The sequence below is a fragment of the Pantherophis guttatus genome, chromosome 3, assembly GCF_059756535.1.
Source record: "Pantherophis guttatus breed Tessera chromosome 3, ASM5975653v1, whole genome shotgun sequence".
Classification (NCBI taxonomy): Eukaryota; Metazoa; Chordata; class Lepidosauria; order Squamata; family Colubridae; genus Pantherophis; species Pantherophis guttatus.
Window position 1 is genome coordinate 56,499,164 of NC_142065.1, and position 19,801 is coordinate 56,518,964.

At 42.0% G+C, this 19,801-nt stretch overlaps 1 protein-coding gene and 1 long non-coding RNA gene across 4 annotated transcripts in view; one reads left to right on the forward strand and one right to left on the reverse strand.

Moving 5' to 3' along the window:
- ST3GAL3 (ST3 beta-galactoside alpha-2,3-sialyltransferase 3) overlaps positions 1–17,028 on the forward strand; it is a 203,742-nt gene extending 186,714 nt beyond the window's left edge. For all 3 annotated transcript variants that reach the window (XM_060689876.2, XM_060689878.2, XM_060689880.2), the window contains one exon: positions 818–17,028. In XM_060689876.2, coding sequence (XP_060545859.1) covers positions 818–907 — 90 coding nt within the window. In that variant the 3' untranslated portion in view covers positions 908–17,028. The remainder of the gene's footprint in view (positions 1–817) is intronic.
- LOC132711290 (uncharacterized) overlaps positions 1–19,801 on the reverse strand; it is a 37,977-nt gene that overhangs the window by 11,438 nt on the left and 6,738 nt on the right. The gene's annotated exons all lie outside the window — the stretch shown is intronic.

Here is a 19,801-nt window from a genome sequence, read left to right on the forward strand (position 1 = left end):
CTATATGTACCATGTATGTATGGCACCTATATGTACCATGTATGTATGTCAGGGGTGAAATGCTCCTGGTTCGGTCTGGTTTGCCCGAACCGGTAGTAAAAAAGGCTACTGGTTTGCTGAACCAGTAGTAAAAAATGTAAAAAAAAAAATTCCAACCATCAGCTGAGTGACATGCGATCGTCGGAAGTTTTTAAAAAACCTTTTTAGCATTTTTTATTACCGGTTCTCCGGAACTGATAGTTAAAAATGCTTTAAAAAGTAAAAAAAAAAAAAGTTCAGAAGATCGGGCATCACTCAGCTGATCGTCGGAACTTTTTTTTTTTTTTTACTTTTTAGGCATTTTTTTACTACCAGTTCTCCAGAACCGGTAGTAAAAATGCTTTTAAAAAGTAAAAAAAAGGTTCCGATGATCACAGCTGTGCCGCACGATCGTCAGAATCTTTTATTTACCTTTTTAAAGCATTTTTTTACAACCTATTCGCTCGAATAGGTTGTAAAAAATGCTTTTAAAAAGAAAAAAAAAGTTGGCCACGCCCACCCAGTTACATTACTCCCCCCACCAAGCCACGCCCACGGAACCAGTAGTAACAAATTTTACATTTCACCACTGATGTATGTATGTATGTATGTAGAGAGGGAGAAATTTGTATTGTGATTAGAAATGTAATCATGTTTTTGTCTATTTGATGGAAGACTTGTGTAGGCCAACCTCTTGACTTGGACTGTATACTCACAGTGTTATGTATACTACTTGAAGAGTGAGTCTTTTTTCTCTCTTCCTCTTCCTTTACCCCTCTCCCTTCTCCACTTTATGTAGTCCTGGACACACAACATCCAGCGAGAGAAGGAATTCCTACGAAAACTGGTAAAAGCTCGAGTAATCACGGACCTCACCAGTGGAATCTGAAGAACAAGCTCAGCAACTGTGCCGGAGAGCACAGCCAGGTGTATCCAGCTAAGGACAAGGGCAGCAAGAGGTGTTTAGCAAGAATCCCAGCTTCCAAAAGATGCCCTTGGATCCTCTTCCTGGCTTGCTTTGTCTGCCTATGCCAGGTCCAGCAGGGGAACAGCAGCTCTTGGTTTAAGAGGGCCGGGCCCTCATTTGGAACTGCCAGAAGATGTTTTGCTGGAGATAAAACATCAGCGGAGAGAAGAAAAATAGGCTTGTGAAACAAAATAAATTTGTGCCAAGTGGGAACAGGAGCCAGGCCAGAGGCCACAGTGTTTGAATGTATAAGGCATTATTTTTTTAATAGCAAGAAATAAAAACTACAGTAAATATATCAATGGGCACAGTGGAGCCTAGCCTTTGAACAAGCCTGGTGGGATGCTTTCATTAGTACTGCATTTAGCCTGTCCTTGGGCCAGCTACGGCCCCTCTGCAGGGTCTCAGTTCATCCAAGGTTTGTCTATTGTTGGTGCTGCTTTAATGTCAAAGTATTGTGATCTCTCTTTGCTCTAGATGGAGCAAATTAAAAGTTCTGTTAGATCTTCAGACTCCCTGTTCCTCGGGGGGCCTCCACTGCTGCCACTGTTCCATCTGGCTGCATTTTTAGACTATTCGTGAAGTTCACCTCATTATGTTGGACGAACTTAACCTGCTTTGCAGGTTCATCACAGATTCTGCTGGCAGATAACCCAGTATTTTGTTTTCACTAGCATCCATATCATGCTTCTGAACAGCATAACACTTTTTCTGTTCTTGTTTCTTTGGAGAAGGAATAATTTATTTTTGGATAAGGACCAAACCGTCCTAAAATATGAAGATTTATCAGCGTTTATGGTACCAGAGATTTTTCATTCATTCTACTATACTTAGTTTATGAGAATAATACCTTTCGTGTATGTAGATTTTTCTGTATGCTCTGAGATAATATCTCCCTTGTTTTTCAGCTTCCATATATCCGGTTTTGTTTTGTTTTGTTTTGTTTTTTCCCCAGATGGTTTCTACTTCCCTCTGTATTTTTTTTAAATTATAGCAGGGACTCTTTATTACATCTCTGCTCTATCTTTCAGATGCAGTATTTGCACAAGTATGTATTATCTGTATTGGTAAGATTCGGAATATGTGTATGAGATTCAGCGGTGAATTTAAATTAATTAACATACCTTTCCTTATATGGAGAGGATGTAATAATCTGGCAACTCTTCTCATGAAGATCAAGCTAAAGAATTCTCATCCTGTGTAGGGCACAGGGCACAGCTTGCATTCAGTAGTGTGAATATGCATTTTGCTTGCTCAGTGCCCTAAAATAGGAGGTTCTTAACAGGACACTGGGTATTTTGCCAAATAAGCAAAGCTGAGGCAGTAGCTCAACTATTCCCATAATTATTTTTAGAGATGGTCAGAAACTGAAAAAGTGCAACTCTATAATAATGCAAATAATGATGTAAAAGATCCTGCACAATCACTTTATATTGTAGTTTAATAACTACAATATTGGCCTGTCTGAGTAACTTGGCAAATGTTACACCAAAATGTGTAGTTTTCATTGTGTACATACTGAACTATGCCCACTTGAATGGTGGAGGATGACTGCTTTATTTGTTGGCCTTCATAGTCTTGGCAGACCCTTCCTAACCAAGAGTATTTTAGTTGTCTAGGTATCGACTTGGAATCAGCCTTTCTAAACAACGTATGCAATTTGCTGCCCCAAGGAGTTATGATGGTAACTAATGTAGATGGCTTTAAAATTAAATAAAATAAATTCAGGAAGGATAACGCCAGTTATTTTGGTTATATGCAACTTCCTGATTCAGAGGAGAGATACTTAAAAATATCAGAAGCTGAAAAGCAATGGCATTATTTTTTACTATTGTTATGCCATGCGTGTAGGTCTCTTAGAACAACTGGCTGATTATTGAGGGACATGCATGGTGCTGGTCTAGTTGTGCTTTTGATCTAATTTGATAAGAGCTTTTCTTATCTCCTCAATCTTATGAATGCAGGTGAATATCTTTGAATTTCTCTGTTCTCTATTTATGTGCTGTGCACATGTTCTTCTGAAGGAGGATAAGCATAGAAATATGAACTGTTTGACCACACCAACAAAAGTTGGAATGATTCCACAGCCTGCGGAATATAGCATACATCTAAAAGATTAGTTTTTTCCCTAAATAATTACTTTTATAATGGAGATAATCACTTAGATGGCAATCGTGATAAATTTATTTTGTTTTTCAATCTCCCTTTTGGAGAGAAGGGATCAGCTTAGATTGAGGACTGTTTTTCTTTTGTATAAATATAGTACTTGAGTCATGGAGTGTTTGGATGGAGCCAGTTGCAGAACTTGTATCAGTGTATATGTTTCTTGGGTTACATGTTTTTTTCTATGTCTTTTTCTCATTGGACGTTGTGAGTCCAGGATTCCACACTTGTCAGCAGCTAAACATGTATGTTCCAAATGGTTAGAATGGTTTTTGTACTATAGAAAAACCATGGTCCTATAGCAAGCTCCATTTTGGTTGGAAAGTTAACTATTAGGGAGGATATGTTGAAGAAATATAGAAGAAAAGAAATACATATACCCAAGGAAAACCTAAAGAGATGATTAGATAGATGATAGATAGATAGATAGATAGATAGATAGATAGATAGATAGATAGATAGATAGATAGATAGATAGAATAAAGAAGATAATTTGTAGCTTGAGGTTGACATGAGGGGTCCTTGGTGCTCTCTGAGGTTGCTTATTTTCTTGCAGACACAAACTAGGTAACATCATCAGATGTTAGCACTGATGATGTTACCTAGTTTTGATAATGAAACATCTGTAAGAAAACAAGCAAGCTCAGAGAGCACCAAGGACCCCTCAGATAGATGATAGTCTGACCTCTAGGTGGAAGCAAAGTAACATAAAGCAATTGCTGAAAGAAGGCTCAAGGCCCATCTCCACCAAGGGATTTATGGTACAAAAAGCCTACACCACAGTCTCAAACATAGTGTGCTCTCCCAGATCATCGTCACGAAATGGAAAAACAAGACACAGGTCTTGCGTACCTTATAATTGGGTAACTTGTCATCCAGTCTTCACCTGCTGAAACTCAGTTTTTACATAAGGATTTAGGAACCTATTCTCTTTTGCATTTGGCCATTGCATCAAGTACCCATGCGTATTATGCCTCACTTTTGGTTGGTGGAAGGTGGGGAGCTGCTTGTATACATTATTACTTTTAAAGTAGTCAGATTTTTTGATTGTTAATAAAAGTATATTTCTACAGTAACAAATGTATATACCGGTAGAACTGCCATCCCCATTACTTATTTGATTTGAATATTTTAAAAATTTGGGCTTCAATCTTTAACTTAAACTACCAGAACCAGTCGAGATTCTTCCTAAGACAATCAGCAGCACATATGAATTTCATTATATATAATTTAAGGCTAGACCTTAGTTTGTTTTCTGTTTCTCTGTGGCCTTCATTTATCAATGAATAGTTCAGTATACTACATTTTAAGCATATCTGTTTTGGATGATTCTTACAAGCCTTTTTACTGTTTTGAATTTATCTCATTTAATGCACTTCCATTGTAAGATTTCCAACTCCAGTTATTGCCAAGGTCTGTCCAAAACATAAAAAATATCTGTGCAAAAAAAAAAATGTTTTTTTACCTATCTGGCTACTTATATTTTTTGAAATTGGTTCTCTAGAGTGAAAATAGTAAGACTAAATACAATAAGTATTTCACAACCCAATACTCTGACCTCATCTGACACTTTACTTGAATCATTTCCTCCAACTGGCTTTGTAGTATGTCCTCCAGAAAAATTGAAAGTAGGCAGAATTGATAAAGCATTTCATTCACATTTCATTCAAATTTCCAAGAGAGTTTAATGGAAGTTTCTGAAAAAACATAATTCTTATTGCAGACAAAGTGGATATAAAGTGCTTGTCTTCTTGCAGATCTAAAGAGAGAACAACTCAATTTAAACTCTTAGTTGGGCTTATCTTGCTCAAATGTATCCCTCAATTTCTTCCTGTACTGTAGATGCATTCAACTAGGAGTGAAAAGTTGCAGTGGAGGAAGGTGAGGCTGTTACCTGACTAAACCTTGCCTGATTCAACTAAACCCCTAGAAGCAGTGGTGGGATTCTACCAGTTCGGACTGGTTCGGCCCAACCAGTAGTTCCCACTTCCTGCCGAGAGCAAACCAGTTCTCTGTTGCTGTGAAAGTGGGACCGCCCACCCGCCCTAGGGGTATAGTGACTTCTGCTTCTGAAGCCCAGCTGATCAGGGGCAACAGATTGAATTGGCCCTCCTCAGCTGTTTTCCTTGCTCCTTTCCTTGTTTGCAACATGAAAGTTCAATATTATAGAAAGTGTGCATGCGCACGCAGCACAGAGCGAAGCGAGAGTGCGCTTGCGAAGCACACGCTCAGCAAACCAGTTGTTCACCTGGTAGGATCCCACCCCTGCCTAGAAGCATACCCCAGAAAACAAAAGCCAATGGGAAAAAAACATAAATGTAGTAGGATTTCCTCCTTGGTTTTTATTTGATGTCAAAATAACATGCTATTGCAATTTGCCTTATACGAGTTTGCAACTACATGTAGTGCCCCAGCATCCTTAAATTGCAGCATTGAAATCTGGCAGCAAAAGAGCTGATATGTTGGTAGAGAAATTTTAGCCCGTTTTTGGACATTTTCTGGGGATAAAAATGGAAGTACTTTTCCTCTAGAAACTTCCCACATCTGCTGGGTCTTTGCAGCATTCAGGTCCAATGGCATTTAGTAGTGAGAACTCAGCACCTCCAGAGCTACCCATTAGGGGAAATGCAGAGCTACCTATTAGGGGAAAATGAACATTGGAGTTTACCTGAATGTTCGATCTATGTGTGCTGCAGGAGAGTCCAAGCAATGGGTTCAAGTTTAGCTTGGTTGGCCAGAAACTGAGTTGAATTTGCCTAGCCACACCTCTTTCTCCCATGAGCCTTCAGTGTTTCGACGAAGAGGTCTGTAGAAGACGTAGCAAGATGATAGAAGAATGTCCACTATAAGTAAGTGTTGGATGCTGGACCGCTACAGTAGGGCGGGGTTGGACTCTCCTGCAGCGCACATAGATCGAACATTCAGGTAAGCTCCAATGTTCAATCTCCTGTGCGCTGCTTGGAGAGTCCAAGCAATGGGATATACCCAAGCTAAGTATCCCTAGGGCGGGAGTCTGAGCGGTCCAGGTGTCGTTCTCCTGGTAGAACCTGCTGCAGGACTCTTCTGCCAAACGAAGCCTCGGCTGAGGCAAAAACGTCCAACTTGTAATTTCTGATAAAGGTAGTGGGAGAAGCCCAAGTTGCAGCCCTGCAGATCTCCAATATGGAAGCCTGAGTAGCCCAGGCTGCTGCTGTGGCAGCGCTATGAGTTGAACGCGCAGTGATGTTTCTAGGCACTGGAGTAGATTGGTGTTCGTAAGCCATTGCGATGCAAGCTTTGAACCATCTCGCAATTGTAGATGGGGTAACTTTCTTCCCCATGGCGGTAGGCTGGAATGATACAAATAGTGATTCAGACTTTCTGAATGATGCGGTCCTGTCAATATATTTGCGGAGTGCCCTACGAACGTCGAGCGTGTGCCAACATTGTTCTCTAGGATGTGCTGGGTCAGGGCAAAAGTTAGGTAAAACCACCTCCTGTGCCCTGTGAAACCAAGAGTTGCCTTTTGGTACGAAAGTCGGGTCCAACCTGAGGACCACCCTGTCGGAGTAAAAGATTCATAGATCTCCACGTACCGACAGTGCCGCCAGTTTGGAGATCCTTCTTGCAGACATGATTGCTATCAAGAAGGCGACTTGAAGGTAAGTATTCTGAGGCTGGCGGATCCTAAGGGCTTGAACGGAGCAGATGTGAGTGCTTGCAAAATGAGAGGCAAGTCCCAGGAAGGATACCTATGGACTGGAGGAGGCCGTAAGTTAGCAACTCCCCGAAGAAAACTCCTCACCTTGGGGTGTTGAGAGAGAGAGATAGGACCCTCTCCCTGTAGAATAGTCACTAAGGTGGCCACCTGTCTGCAGAGCGTGTTGGCAGTAAGTCCCCATTTGAATCCTGAGTGTAGGAAATTCAAGACGTCTGGAAGAGAAGCTGCCCTGGGAGGAATGTGCGATTTTCGCCACCAGCTAGAGAAGGTTGACCAAGTGGCATCATAAATCCTGGTGGTAAACGGACGATGAGATACCTGGATGACGGAAACAACCTCGCTTGAGAAATCCCTCAGGATTTCCCGCTCAATCACCAGACGGCCAGTTGGAGCCACTGGGGCTCGGGATGTTGAACTGCCCCCTGGCTTAGGACAATCCTGTCTGGCGGAATCCTCCACGGGCGGGACACTGACAGTGACACTAGGTCCGCAAACTAAACCCTTCTGGGCCACTGCGGAGCCACCAACAGAATTTCTGCCTGCTCGTCCAGAAGCTTCTGGATGACCCTTGGTAGTAGAGGTGTCGGAGGAAATGCATATAGAAGGCCTTGAGGCCAGGGCGCCCAAAGGGCGTCTGTTGCTTCTGCCCCCGGCGTCGGAAATCTGGAAAAGAACCGTGGTAGGTGAGTGTTCTTTGGTGTTGCAAACAGATCCACGCGTGGTTGGCCGAACCTGGTTGTCAGTTGGTGAAACAGGTCTGGATGGGGACGCCATTCGGAGTGGTCGACGGTTGTTCGACTCAACCAGTCCGCCTGTTCGTTGTGTGCGCCTGAAATATGTTCCGCTTGGAGGGAGAGCAGGTGTGATTCCGCCCAGAGACGGAGGCTCGCTGCTTCGGACATCAGGTCCTTGGACCGGGTGCCTCCCTGCCTGTTCACGTGTGCCTTGGCGGTCACATTGTCGGTTAACAGCAACACATGACAGTTGGTTAGCGAGAGGTGGAAATGACGGAGAGCTAGGTGGGCAGCTCTGACTTCCAACCAATTTATGTCGTGTAACAGATCCTGTGGTGACCATCTGCCCTGTACCATCTGGGAACCCAGGTGAGTCCCCCAGCCGAATAGACTGGCATCTGAAGTTAGTGTTAGATGTTGCAGTTCCTTGAAGAGACAGCCTTTCTCTAAGGAAGGTGATGTCCACCAGTTCAGGGAGTGGAGAACTTTTGGAGGCACTCTGACTCTTGTGGAGTGACTGATGCCTGCTCGTTGGCTCGGTAGGAGGAACCATTGTAAGGTTCGGGAATGTAACTTCGCCCAAGGAACGATGGCCAGACATGAAATCATTTTCCCTAGTAACTGGGACAATAATGCGAGGGAGACAGACCTGACTGACCTGACCCGATGTATCAAGGCCCGTATGCTGACTAGACATTCTGGTGATAGAAAAACCTAGCAACTGACTGTGTCTATCAGGGCACCTAAATGAAGGATAGAATGGGATGGAATTAACTGGCTCTTTTCTAGATTTATTGAAAACCCATGAAGTTGCAGAGCCTGAATAGTCTCTGACAAATCCTGTCTCGTCTGCCTGATGGATGAAGATTGAATCAAAATGTCATCTAGGTAACGTTGAAGCCTGATTGGGCGAGCCCGCAGATGGGTTGCCACCATGTCCAGGAGCTTTGTGAACGTCCTGTGGGCAGAGGACCGGCCGAATGGAATGGCCCTGTATTGGAAGTGTTGTCCTGCGTAACAGAATCTGAGATATTTCCTGTGTGAAATCCGAATTGGTATGTGCAGGTAGGCTTCCTTTAGATCTATGGATGTAAGCAGATCCCCCTGTCTGATGCAATTTAGAATAGAGGTTAAGGATTGCATCTTGAATCTCTTGTATTTGATGTGTTTGTTGAGTCTTTTTAGATCTAGTATTCCCCTGCAACCCCCCGATTTCTTGGGGACCAGAAAGAGGATCGAGTAGAAACTGAGACCCTTCTGCGAGACAGGCACCGGTTCTATTGCCTGGATGGAGAGTAGATGAAGGATCTCGGCTTCCATCAGAGACCTCCTGGTGGCATCCCTGGGAAGAGTGCAAGAGATGAATCTCCTTGGAGGGAGGGATGAAAACTCCAATGTGAGACCGAGCCGGACGGTTTGCAGAGCCCAGGCGTCCGTTGTGATGAGCTCCCATTGGGCTGAGAACCTCAAGAGGCGGCCTCCAATGGGAACGTGTGACTGGGAGTCATTTGGACCTGCGGTAAGGTCTACCGCCGGCCCCTCGAAAGGGTCTCCTAGATTGGGGTTGTCTAGACCAGTCCCTGAACTGAGCCCTATCCTGGGATCGGTCTGAAGTTGGAGGGTAAGTCCTCTGATAGGTTGAGGCAGAGTAACCGCCCTCCGCCCCACGAAAGGACTGCCTACGATAATATGGAGATATCTCCTGTCTGTCCTCCTGTGAGACAGGGGAAGTACCTTCCTTTTATCCTTGGTCTCTACCAAAATGGGATCTAAAACATCACCAAAAAGATTATTGCCCTGAAAAGGAGCAGATGCCAATTTCCATTTGGATTTCATATCGGCTTGCCAATGGCGAAGCCATAATAATCGTCTGGAAGTCACATTAGAGGCCAGGGCCCTGGAAGCGAACTTAGCCGCATTAAGGGTTGCATCAGCAGAGTATTCTGCTGCAGTAATTAACTTGTTGATGTCCTGGTGTAACCTGACATCTCCCTGGGGAGCTCTTGCCTGCATTTGGCGCAGCCACAGGAGGGAGGTTCTATTAAAGAAGGAAGCTGCCATGGCTGATCTGATTGCCCAGGCAGCTGCTTGATGTGTCTTACAAACTGACATCTCAGCTTTCCTATCCTCAGTCTTCAGCCCTTCTGCAGAGTCTGAGGGGAGAATATTGGAAGATGCTAGATTGGCAAAGGGAGTATCTATTGTAGGCAACTTAAGCAAGTCCTCTACCTCCTGTTCTACAGTCTACATCTTTTTGTCTAATCTGCTGGGATTAGACAAGGACCCAGGTTGAAGCCATTGCTTCTTAATAATGTCTATGAATAAACTGGAAGAAGGAACAGCGCCCTGGGTAGTGACCGGTTCTGTAAATAATCGAGCATGGGGATCCTGCTCAGCTGAGCGGTCAGATGCCCCAGCCACAACCCCTAGATTGGCTGTGGTTTTGGCCTTGTATAACATTTCATTTTCATTTCATTTCATTTTATTAGATTTCTATACCGCCCTACTCCCGAAGGACTCAGGGCGGTGCACAGCCAAACAATAAAAACACATACAATACAAAATTTAAAAATAGAATAAAATCAAATTAAATAATTTTGGCCCCGACAAATTTAAAACCCCAAACTTTTAAAACCAATTTAAAATTGAATATATAAAATACTAAAAGATATTTAAAATTTTAAAATCTTTTATAAAAGAGGGGGAAAATTAGGCCAGGCCGGCCTGGTGAAATAGTAAGGTCTTTAAGGCGCGGCGGAAGGTGCGCAGATCCGGGATCCTCCGTATCTCTGGGGGGAGCTCGTTCCAGATAGTAGGTGCCCCCACAGAGAAGGCTCTCCCCCTGGGGGCCGCCAGTCGGGATTGTTTGGCTGATGGCACCCGGAGGAGCCCCTCTCTATGGGAGCGTACCGGCCGGTGGGAGGCTATTGGTGATAGTAGGCGGTCCCGCAAGTACCCGGATCCTAAGCCATGGAGCACTTTAAAGGTGGTAACCAGAACCTTGAAGCGCACCCAGAAGACCACCGGGAGCTAGTGCAGCTCGCGCAGGAGGGGTGTTACATGGGAACGCCATGTCGCTCCCATTACCACCCGCGCGGCCGCACTCTGCGCCAGTTGGAGCCTCCGGGTGCTCCTCAAGGGGAGCCCCATGTAGAGAGCGTTGCAATAGTCCAGGCGGGAGGTGACAAGGGCATGAGTGACCGTGCGTAACAAGTCTTGAACATGCTAGGGTTGAAAAGGCCAGTCAAGACTGGTTTGTCTGGAGATCTGCCTTCATCTTCAGAAAGATCATGATCTGCGAATTCTTCCTCCTCCCCAGTATAAGACCATTCACTGCCCTGAGAATCATGAGGCGAGTGAGGGGCCCGGGAATAAACCCTATTCTGGTGGGCCTGGTGTACATTGGGAGTGGTACCAGCTGAGTCGGGAGCAGGAATGCCCCTTCTAAGCAGGGCAGAATCTATGCCCTGGGCAATGGTCTGAGCTAACATCTGGCAGAGTTCCTGGGAAAGAACAGGGGCCTGGTTTACCTCAGGGCGGAGCCCTGCCGCTGTAGGGGTGAAAGCTGAGGGAGCTGACCTCCTAGGTACTGGAATGACTCCCTGATCAGATGAGTCCTGTTCTGATATGGGAATAACCTCCACAGCACTCTCAATTAATTCAGTTGGAGGATCTGTGGTAATATCTGGAGACCAATTCAATCTATCTTCGTTTGAAGCAGAAGGAGGTGTATCCTGAATTGGAGGGATGTTAGGCTCTGGGTGAACAATGACAAGGCCTAGGCCTGAGGAGGCTTCTGCCTGCTTTTTTGCCTTTGCAAATTGTTTCTCTAAGGCTTTTTGCCTTCTTTCTGCATCCTTATCAACAGCTGTGGAAGAAGAGGCCTTGGATCTGGTGGAAGGCCAAGGCTGAGCCCCAATTGCCTTACTGTGATCTGAAGACTTAGCTCTCTTAGAAGCAGAGGAATGGGATGCAGTACTTTTGGAGTGAGAGGAGCTGCGATCCGCCATCTTGGAATGACAAGAAAAAAAGGCAATTCAATCAGAGGATCTTACTAGGACAATGATTATAATAATGATATTATTCCTCACTCCAGTATTTGTAAATATGGTGCCAATTTTCCACTGCTGTTAGGTATTCAGCGTAAGACTGATCAATGACCAGCTATAATAACGCTATGAGAGAAAGGCAGCAGTAATCAATGGTGCAGGACAGACACAACAATCCCCAAACCACAAAGGCAATAGCAGTAAATCAGCCAGAAATGCTTGGCCTGATCGCCAAAACTCACGTGGCTCCTTGCTGTGTGTCCAATAAACAAAGACTGCTAATTAAGATCCCACGAAGGTTTCTGAAATGTTTGAGGCTTTCGCTCCATTTCTGAGCTGTTAGGAGCCGAATTTGCCTTTAAAAGGATTGCCTCCGCTGTGCTGTTAATGGCGGCAATTAGGAGAGGCCCCTGAGGCAAGAGATTAGCTCCGGAGCTAATTAGCTCCACGGAGCTCCTGGCTGCACGCCGCTGGAAAACACCTCAGGCTGTTGGTGTTAATTTTAAAGAGAAAAGGGAGAAAAAGGCTTCTTTCTGTGGCTGGCAGAATATTTTAAAGAATTTTTCTAAGACAGAGAAATTTAAAGCAAGTCTCTTTAGGCCGACTGAGTTGAAACACTGAAGACTCATGGGAGAAAGAGGCGTGGCTAGGCAAATTCAACTCAGTCTCTGGCCAACCAAGCTAAACTTGAACCCATTGCTTGGACTCTCCAAGCAGCGCACAGGATATTGCTAATTAATGCCCCATTTCCTCTTTTCTTTCAGAAGAGGCATTATATTAGATGGGGTTCGTGAGTTAATAAATCCAAAGGAACATCACTGAACATAGTTGTAGTCATCAAACTTGTATGTAATTGGTACTACTCACATGGATATGGATCATGGGAGCAGGACAAATCATAAGAAAGAAAGGGGTAGAAGATGTGGATCAGTGGTGGGTTGCTACTGGTTCTCCCTGGTTCGGGAGAGCCGGTAGTGGAAATCTTCATAGGAGAGCAAACCAGTTTGCTATGAATGTCAGTTTGGCCCTCCCCCCGTCCCCGCACTATACCTACCTTTATTTTGTTTGTTTTTGGTCAGCTGTAAAGCACGGCAAAGGGGATTGCCATTGCCAGCTGTTTTTTTTCCTAATGTGCTTGCATAAAGCGCAAGTTCGGCACGTGTGCGAGCGAAGTGAGCATGCGCACAGCAATCCATGCAAAGCGTGTATGAGATGCGAACTGGTGGTAAAATTGATTAGAACCCACCACTGATGTGGATCCTATTCCTATTGCTACTAGTTCCAAAAAGTCTTGTAATTCCTAGTCTCCTTATCTCTATTAGAGACTTTCAACTTGAAGAAAGATGAACAAGGAAGACAAAGATTGCTTCCATAGCTCAAGCAGTCAACAGGAGAATAATTTTTTAAGCATGCAAGTCATCTTCAAATAGGTCTAAATTCTCAATATTTTGATTAAGAGGAAGGTAAACGGTCACAGGAAGAAACTGAAGAGCCTTCTAACCGAAATATTCCTTTCTATCTATTTTCTTTTCTTTAGGCAAAGACAATTCATATTTCATCCACCGGTAGGATAAGTTAAATTTAAAAACAACACATAACTTGCATAAAGGGCAAAATTCAAAATCCTTTTAACACTAGAAAAGAGAATGGGAGAATGGGAAGCCCCATCCCAATAAAGCCCTTCATAAATTAGCTAACAATTTGTTTCCTCCCAGAACCAAAATAGAAGGAAAGGGGCGTTGGCTTACCTGAGACTCACCTTCTTGTTCAGTGAAGACAGCAGCCAGGCATGGGTAGTTCTCGTCTGTTCAGATTGGAGGACTGAGTCTGATTGAAAGTTGTTAAGTCCCGCCTTCATTGCTAGAGGCTTCCAGCTTTTTGCGAAGACGAAGATACAGACTCGACGTGATGGGAGAAAAAAGAAAGGTTTAATAAGGAACGCACACACACAGCCAGACTGACTAAGGGTGGGGCTGACTGCTGTCTCCACTGAATGAGAAGGTGTGTCTCAGGTAAGCCAACACCCCTTCTCGGTATTGGTGGAGACAGCAGCCAGGCATGGGACATACCAAAGCTTATTGTTCCTAACTACGGGCGGGCCCAGTCTGGCTTCAGGACTCCCCACTATCATGAACCCTTTGCAACACCCGCCTGCCTAAAGCCGCCTCAGCTGAGGCAAACTTGTCTCTTTTGTAGTGTTTAATAAACAGTGATGGCGAAGTCCATGTTGCTGCTTGACAGATTTCAAGCAAGGATGCCTGAGTGGCCCAAGGTGCCAAAGTGGCCGCAGTGCGAGTCAAGTGTGCCGTCAAACTGGAAGTTTGAAGCAAAGAACGTAGTTTATAAGCCTTAGCAATAGTTTGATGAATCCATCTGCCTATGGTAGAAGATGTCACTCTGTCATCTGATATTTGAAATTCTTTAATAACAACTCCAGCCAGGCAGCAGTAACAAGGCATGCCTTAAACAAAGGGCGAGGCAGAAAAACAGAGGTCTTTTCAAATCCAACATGGCAGCCGTCCCAACGTGGAACACTAGATTCCCGATATCGAAAATACAGCTGAAAAATCAGGCGGTTTCACAGAGCGCAAGAACTCCTGAGTAATTCTACCGAAAAACTTTCGGTTTTGAAGACCCTGATCGCAGCCATAGACTCAGGGTAAGCGCTGGACTGTAAAAACCACTCGTTACCATGCAACCATAGGGAGCACAAAAACTCCTGAAACAAGCCGAGCGGTCAAATAAAATGGCCGCCATATCAGCCCCATTCAGAGTTCAAGCTCTTTTAAAGCGCTAATTAAGAAATTCAAGAAAAACGGGGCACAAACACCCCAGCTGCCAGTCCCAGGTCCACCCCCCCCAAAAAATAATATGAGTCTCCTCCATGATTCTGGAGTGTTTGCAACAACAACAAATCTCCAAAACCAAACTTTAAGAAAGGGACCGGGACGTCCTAAATAAGAAGAACAAATAACAATACAAATACTAGTTGCTTGCCAGCAGGCAAACAGATATTCACTCACGAATCCAAGGAATAAGCGAAGAAATCCGAGAAATTGGACAAATTCCAAAGAGAGTTACTCCCACACGTCTGTCCATCTGAAGGACTGAGAAAAAAGCTGGAAGCCTACTATCGAAGGCGGGACTTAACAACTTTCAATCAGACTCAGTCCTCCAATCTGAACAGACGAGAACTACCCATGCCTGGCTGCTGTCTCCACCAATACAGAGAATCTCCAATTTCATTTCTAACTATCATCCCCAAAGATAACAAAAGTGGCCCAAAGATTTACCCTAATCCTCTATATAAACAGTTGGAGCTCTGCAATCCTATGCCATCATAAATTAATTCAAAGGCAGAAGTAATGGTAAGAAATCCAACCCTAATTCCTGCAGATATGAATAAAACAAGACTGCGTTTATAACAGCAGTCTTCATTTGGATACCATGCATTGAATTATAGAAATGTGGAGTTGGAAGGAAGCATCTTTTTAACCCTCCACAATGTATAAGAAATCCAATTAACCAAGCTTTGAATGTTGCCTGTCCACTTTCTTCCTAAAAACCTCCAAAGATAGAGAACACAACCTTTCAACTGTTTTACAGTTCTTAATATCAAGAAGCTTTTCCTTATATTTAAATAAAAGCTAGAGTTCTGCAACTTATATCCATTGTTTCTGGTCTAGATTTTGTGGCAATAGAAAAGCACATTCAGTTTCAATATCAAGACAGTAGTGGTTCATAATCATGTTAAAAGGAATACCTGATATTGGCTCTGGCAAAAGGAATGTTTTTAATACTGCATAACCTGTGCGACTCATTACCACAGTATGTTACGATAGTTACAAATCTGATGGGTTTCAAGAAGATTGAATACTCTGATTGGTCACACTGAAAAACAAAAACAAGACTGTTCTAATATTCTTAAAATACTATATGGAAAATGAAATAAGATAGCATAACCTTGAATGAGGTCATGGTATTGATTGTGATATTGGAAACCAAACTCTGGAGACGAAAAGAAAAAATAAAGACTGAAAATCTAAGTTATAATCTTTCTTTATGACCAGCAAACAACTAACTGATCAGTGCTGATTAGCTGCTCAGAATAAGTATTCCAGCAAAATCTTAACAGGAAAGAAAAGAGAGTAACTTAACTACAGTGGTACCTTGATACTCAACTGTTTTGAAACTCATCAGATTTGGTAGTTAACATACAAGCTAGAACTTGTCAATGTCGACTGCCTTGTGACTCAACAACATTATTCCTTATTGGAAAAATTTGTTCAGTTCTCATCTTTTTGGTACTCATCATTTCTCCCGGAACTAATTAATGATGAGTACTGAGATATCACTATATTATTCAGTGTACCTCAACAAAAATGTATGTTTAGTACCAGGAAGTGCTGAAAAACAGGAGGAATGACAGGATTGAATCCTGAAATAGATAAAAATAATAAAGGGCTATCTGTTTACTTCCAAATTAAATCTCACGGGCCAGATGAATTGCATCCTAGAGTTCTGAAAGAATCGGATAATTGTTTGACTGAATTTTTATCTTTTAGTCTTGAAAAATCTGGAGATTTTTAAAATGTTATATGATTAGATGATAATAAATATCACGATTCACAATCTTCAGAAATTGGGGAAAAGAAGACCAGCAAAGTACAGATCAATCAGACTGATCTGGGAAGATTCTAGAGGAGGTTATAAATGGATCCATCTATAAGCACTTGAAAACTGTAGTAATTTTATCAATAATAAGTCTTGATACACAAAGTTTACATTTTTATTGACTTCCTCAATATATTGTGAGATTGCTATGGACATTGTATGTTTTTATTTCGGCCAAGCAAAACATCCTCTGACATGTTGTGTACATGTTGCATTATAGAACGCTGGATGGAATATTCAAGGAAGGCAGACTCTAACTGAACGTTAGGGGGAAAAAACCCTAAACAGTTCAGTTTGAGGGTAGAAACAGATATTTGGAGGAGATACAAGTGGAAGTCAGACAAGTGGTGTATTACTTTGAATTTTTATACTGGATAGAGTTGGACTCCTTGAGTTAAATGGCCACTTCTAAAAGGTTAACTCTATGGTCTTTTTTATGACAAAAGGGTAAGGAGGAGAACTTTAGAATCAATCTTGTTAAATTATTAAATTCTTTTGCTTATAAAATAATTTCCAAATGTTTTTCTTGCAACATTTTATAAATGTTTAATGCTACATTATTTTACCATTGTTACATGTATGCATATTTTCTGTTAAATTGGTTCAATAAGAATACATTTTCTAAATAAAAGAGAATTTGAATATTTCCCAAGCTAATGGACATCTTGAGCTGTTCATCAACTGACCACCATTAAAGGATTAAAGCAAATTATATCTCCACCACACTGGCTTCTCTGGACAACCATTATTCAGCAAGACTTCTTTACTTTGAACACAACCTTCTATGTAGATTTCACACTTTAAGACAATTCCAAGGCTGGCCTTTCATATGGCTCTTACTTTCCTCCCAGTATTAAATTACTTTCCCTCAGTGGAAATTTCTTGTCTGATCTTTTTTTCTTTAAGATTCACTGAGGCATAATAATCGCACTTATTGCTTTGTGGGATCAGCAAGCTTAGTTGGGATCACAGGCATTTTTTGTTCTATTTTGTATTCAATTATTCCGATAATAGATATTTGTGAAAGATCAGCAGTGATTCCTGAGATGCTTCCTCACCTAAATAAATGGGTGTCTTGTTGTATATAAAGTATATAGTGACTTCATCCAATTTTGCTAGTGTCACCTACCACTTGATGTTCCAACCAGGAGCTCAGGAATCTTCGTTCTTCCACTCTGAGAAGTTGGGCAACCCTGCCTTTTATTTTTAGAGGAAGCATAGGTAATTAAGGATGAAACCTACAAAATTTTGCAGACCAATTCCAGAAAAGCCATTAGGTCTTTGGGATTCAGTTGCCTTTCTCTCCATTCCATTCATCAGGTATACTTCCTAGAGCAATTGCAGAAATCAACATTGGTTAAGGAAGGATGCTGTTTTCAGCCCTCCTCTCCTTCTGGGCTAAAGTTGCTGTGATTTGCATGAGGAGAAAAGAGTTTGTAAATGTAATTTTACAGCTACACAACATGGAAACTATTCATGTTCTTTATAAATCTTCATTATGTTTCATAATTACATGAAACTGAAAATAATTATTTTTTGGACTAGCTGCCACTTTAAGAAGTCTTACCTGATTAATCAGATTAGCATATGAATAAAAGCAGCTCTTCAGGAAAAACATATTTTTTTGTTTGAAGTGGTGGGAATATGTGTCACAGCAACAACCATCTTTCATAGAGTTACTTTGAACTGTTTGAGCAAGTGTGAGAATGTGTGATCCTCCAGTTATTGCTGAAATACAGTTCTCCATTTAATCTATTTAGCATGACCAGTGATGAACGATACTAGGAATTCTGATTCAGCAACATGTGGAGGATCTCTATTCCTTGTTTAAGGGAGAAAGGACAGTCCCCTTGTTATGATGTTTGGTGACTCCTTGAGGTTGTTGGGGGAATGTGGTAACTTTTTCTTTGCTAGCTTGGGGGGTGGGGGCTGGAGTCTTTGAACAGGATGAGAAGATGCTTTTCAAATTTGCTGACTCTCAGAATGATATGTTTGGTTGTTATATTCACCATGTGCCCCATTACCATTGTCTGCAATCCCTTTATTTCAATATATAGATTTCTATATACTGCATTGACTGAACATATTTGAGGGAGCAGAGTTTCTGCTGACATGTTTTGCAGAGAAATTGAACTGGACTGAAGTGGATGACAAAAAGGCTCACTCTTAAAAAGTTTAGACAAATGGCATAAAAAATCAGTTATTATCTTTTTATGAACTTTCTCCATTATTAAAAGAAAAAGCAGTGGCAAAGTGGCATTTGTGAGCTTCAAAGTCATTATGTTACATTCATACCATGGAAGCAATAAAAAAAGCGAAGAATTTGGTTCCTCTATTCTTTTGTGCTTTCACGAACGGCTATGTAAACTGCTGCCTCAGCAAACAGTTGCCCTTAGTACCTTATGTAAATAAGCAATTTTAAGTTATATGGAAAGGTTCCTGTGAGAACAGGAAATTAGGATAACTCTTTCTTAGTTATTTTCTTAGGATAAAGATAAATTAATAAAATTGGAAGTCTCCCGTTATGTAACTTCTTTGTCAAATTACCCACTAGCTGATTAGCTGATCTGAGTACATGGTTTTTAAAGAGCTGCACTTGGTGTTACTCTACTTTAAAGGAATTGTGCATAACAATCTAGTTTTTCTTTGCCTTCAAAAAAAACAAAGCCACTTAGAAGACCATCTAAGACAGTGTTTCTCAACATTGGTAGATTGAAGATGGGTGGACTTCAACTCCCAGAATCCCCCTGCTGGCTGGGGGATTCTGGGAGTTGAAGTCCACCCATCTTCAAGCTTCCAAGGTTGAGAAACACTGATCTAAGACATACATGAACTATGAATTCTAAAATCCCCCCCCCCATATTACTGTAGAAAATATCTGCAGTAGTAGCCTCCTGTTTAAATTGATTAAGAGTCAATTCCACTCATATTCTAAAACATTTCCTACATGATCTATATACCATTTACCCACCTTCTCCAACCAAATGCTCTTTGAATGTACTGGACTTAAAGACTATATCCAAAACCCACAGGCGACCCATGACCCCTGTGAAATTGAAATTTGGCAAATTTTAAAAAATATTTTATGACCTAAAAATTATCATTAAATACTTCATGACATAATACAAAATGTCATAAAACATTTCCTGTGCTTCTGTTGGAATGCACTGTAGAGTTCAACATGAGCTAGTTTCAAGGCTGATATATCTCTAAATGTACCCCAACTTTTCCAGTGAAGGCATTACATTAGAAGCTTGTCATTGAAGAGATTGAGGAATCTAGTAAGGGAATATCTCTGAAAGGATGACCCAATGGTCACAGGTTGTCTAGTACATTACTAAAACTCTTATTCCTGTAACTTTTCAATGCATGATATAGTGCACCACAGTGAAAGGTTTTTTGAATCATGGTACTTCAAATGAGTTAACTTACAGAATGTGTCCAAAATTCAGGATCTGTGACTCCTGTGGAATGGAACTTTGGCAAATTTTATAAA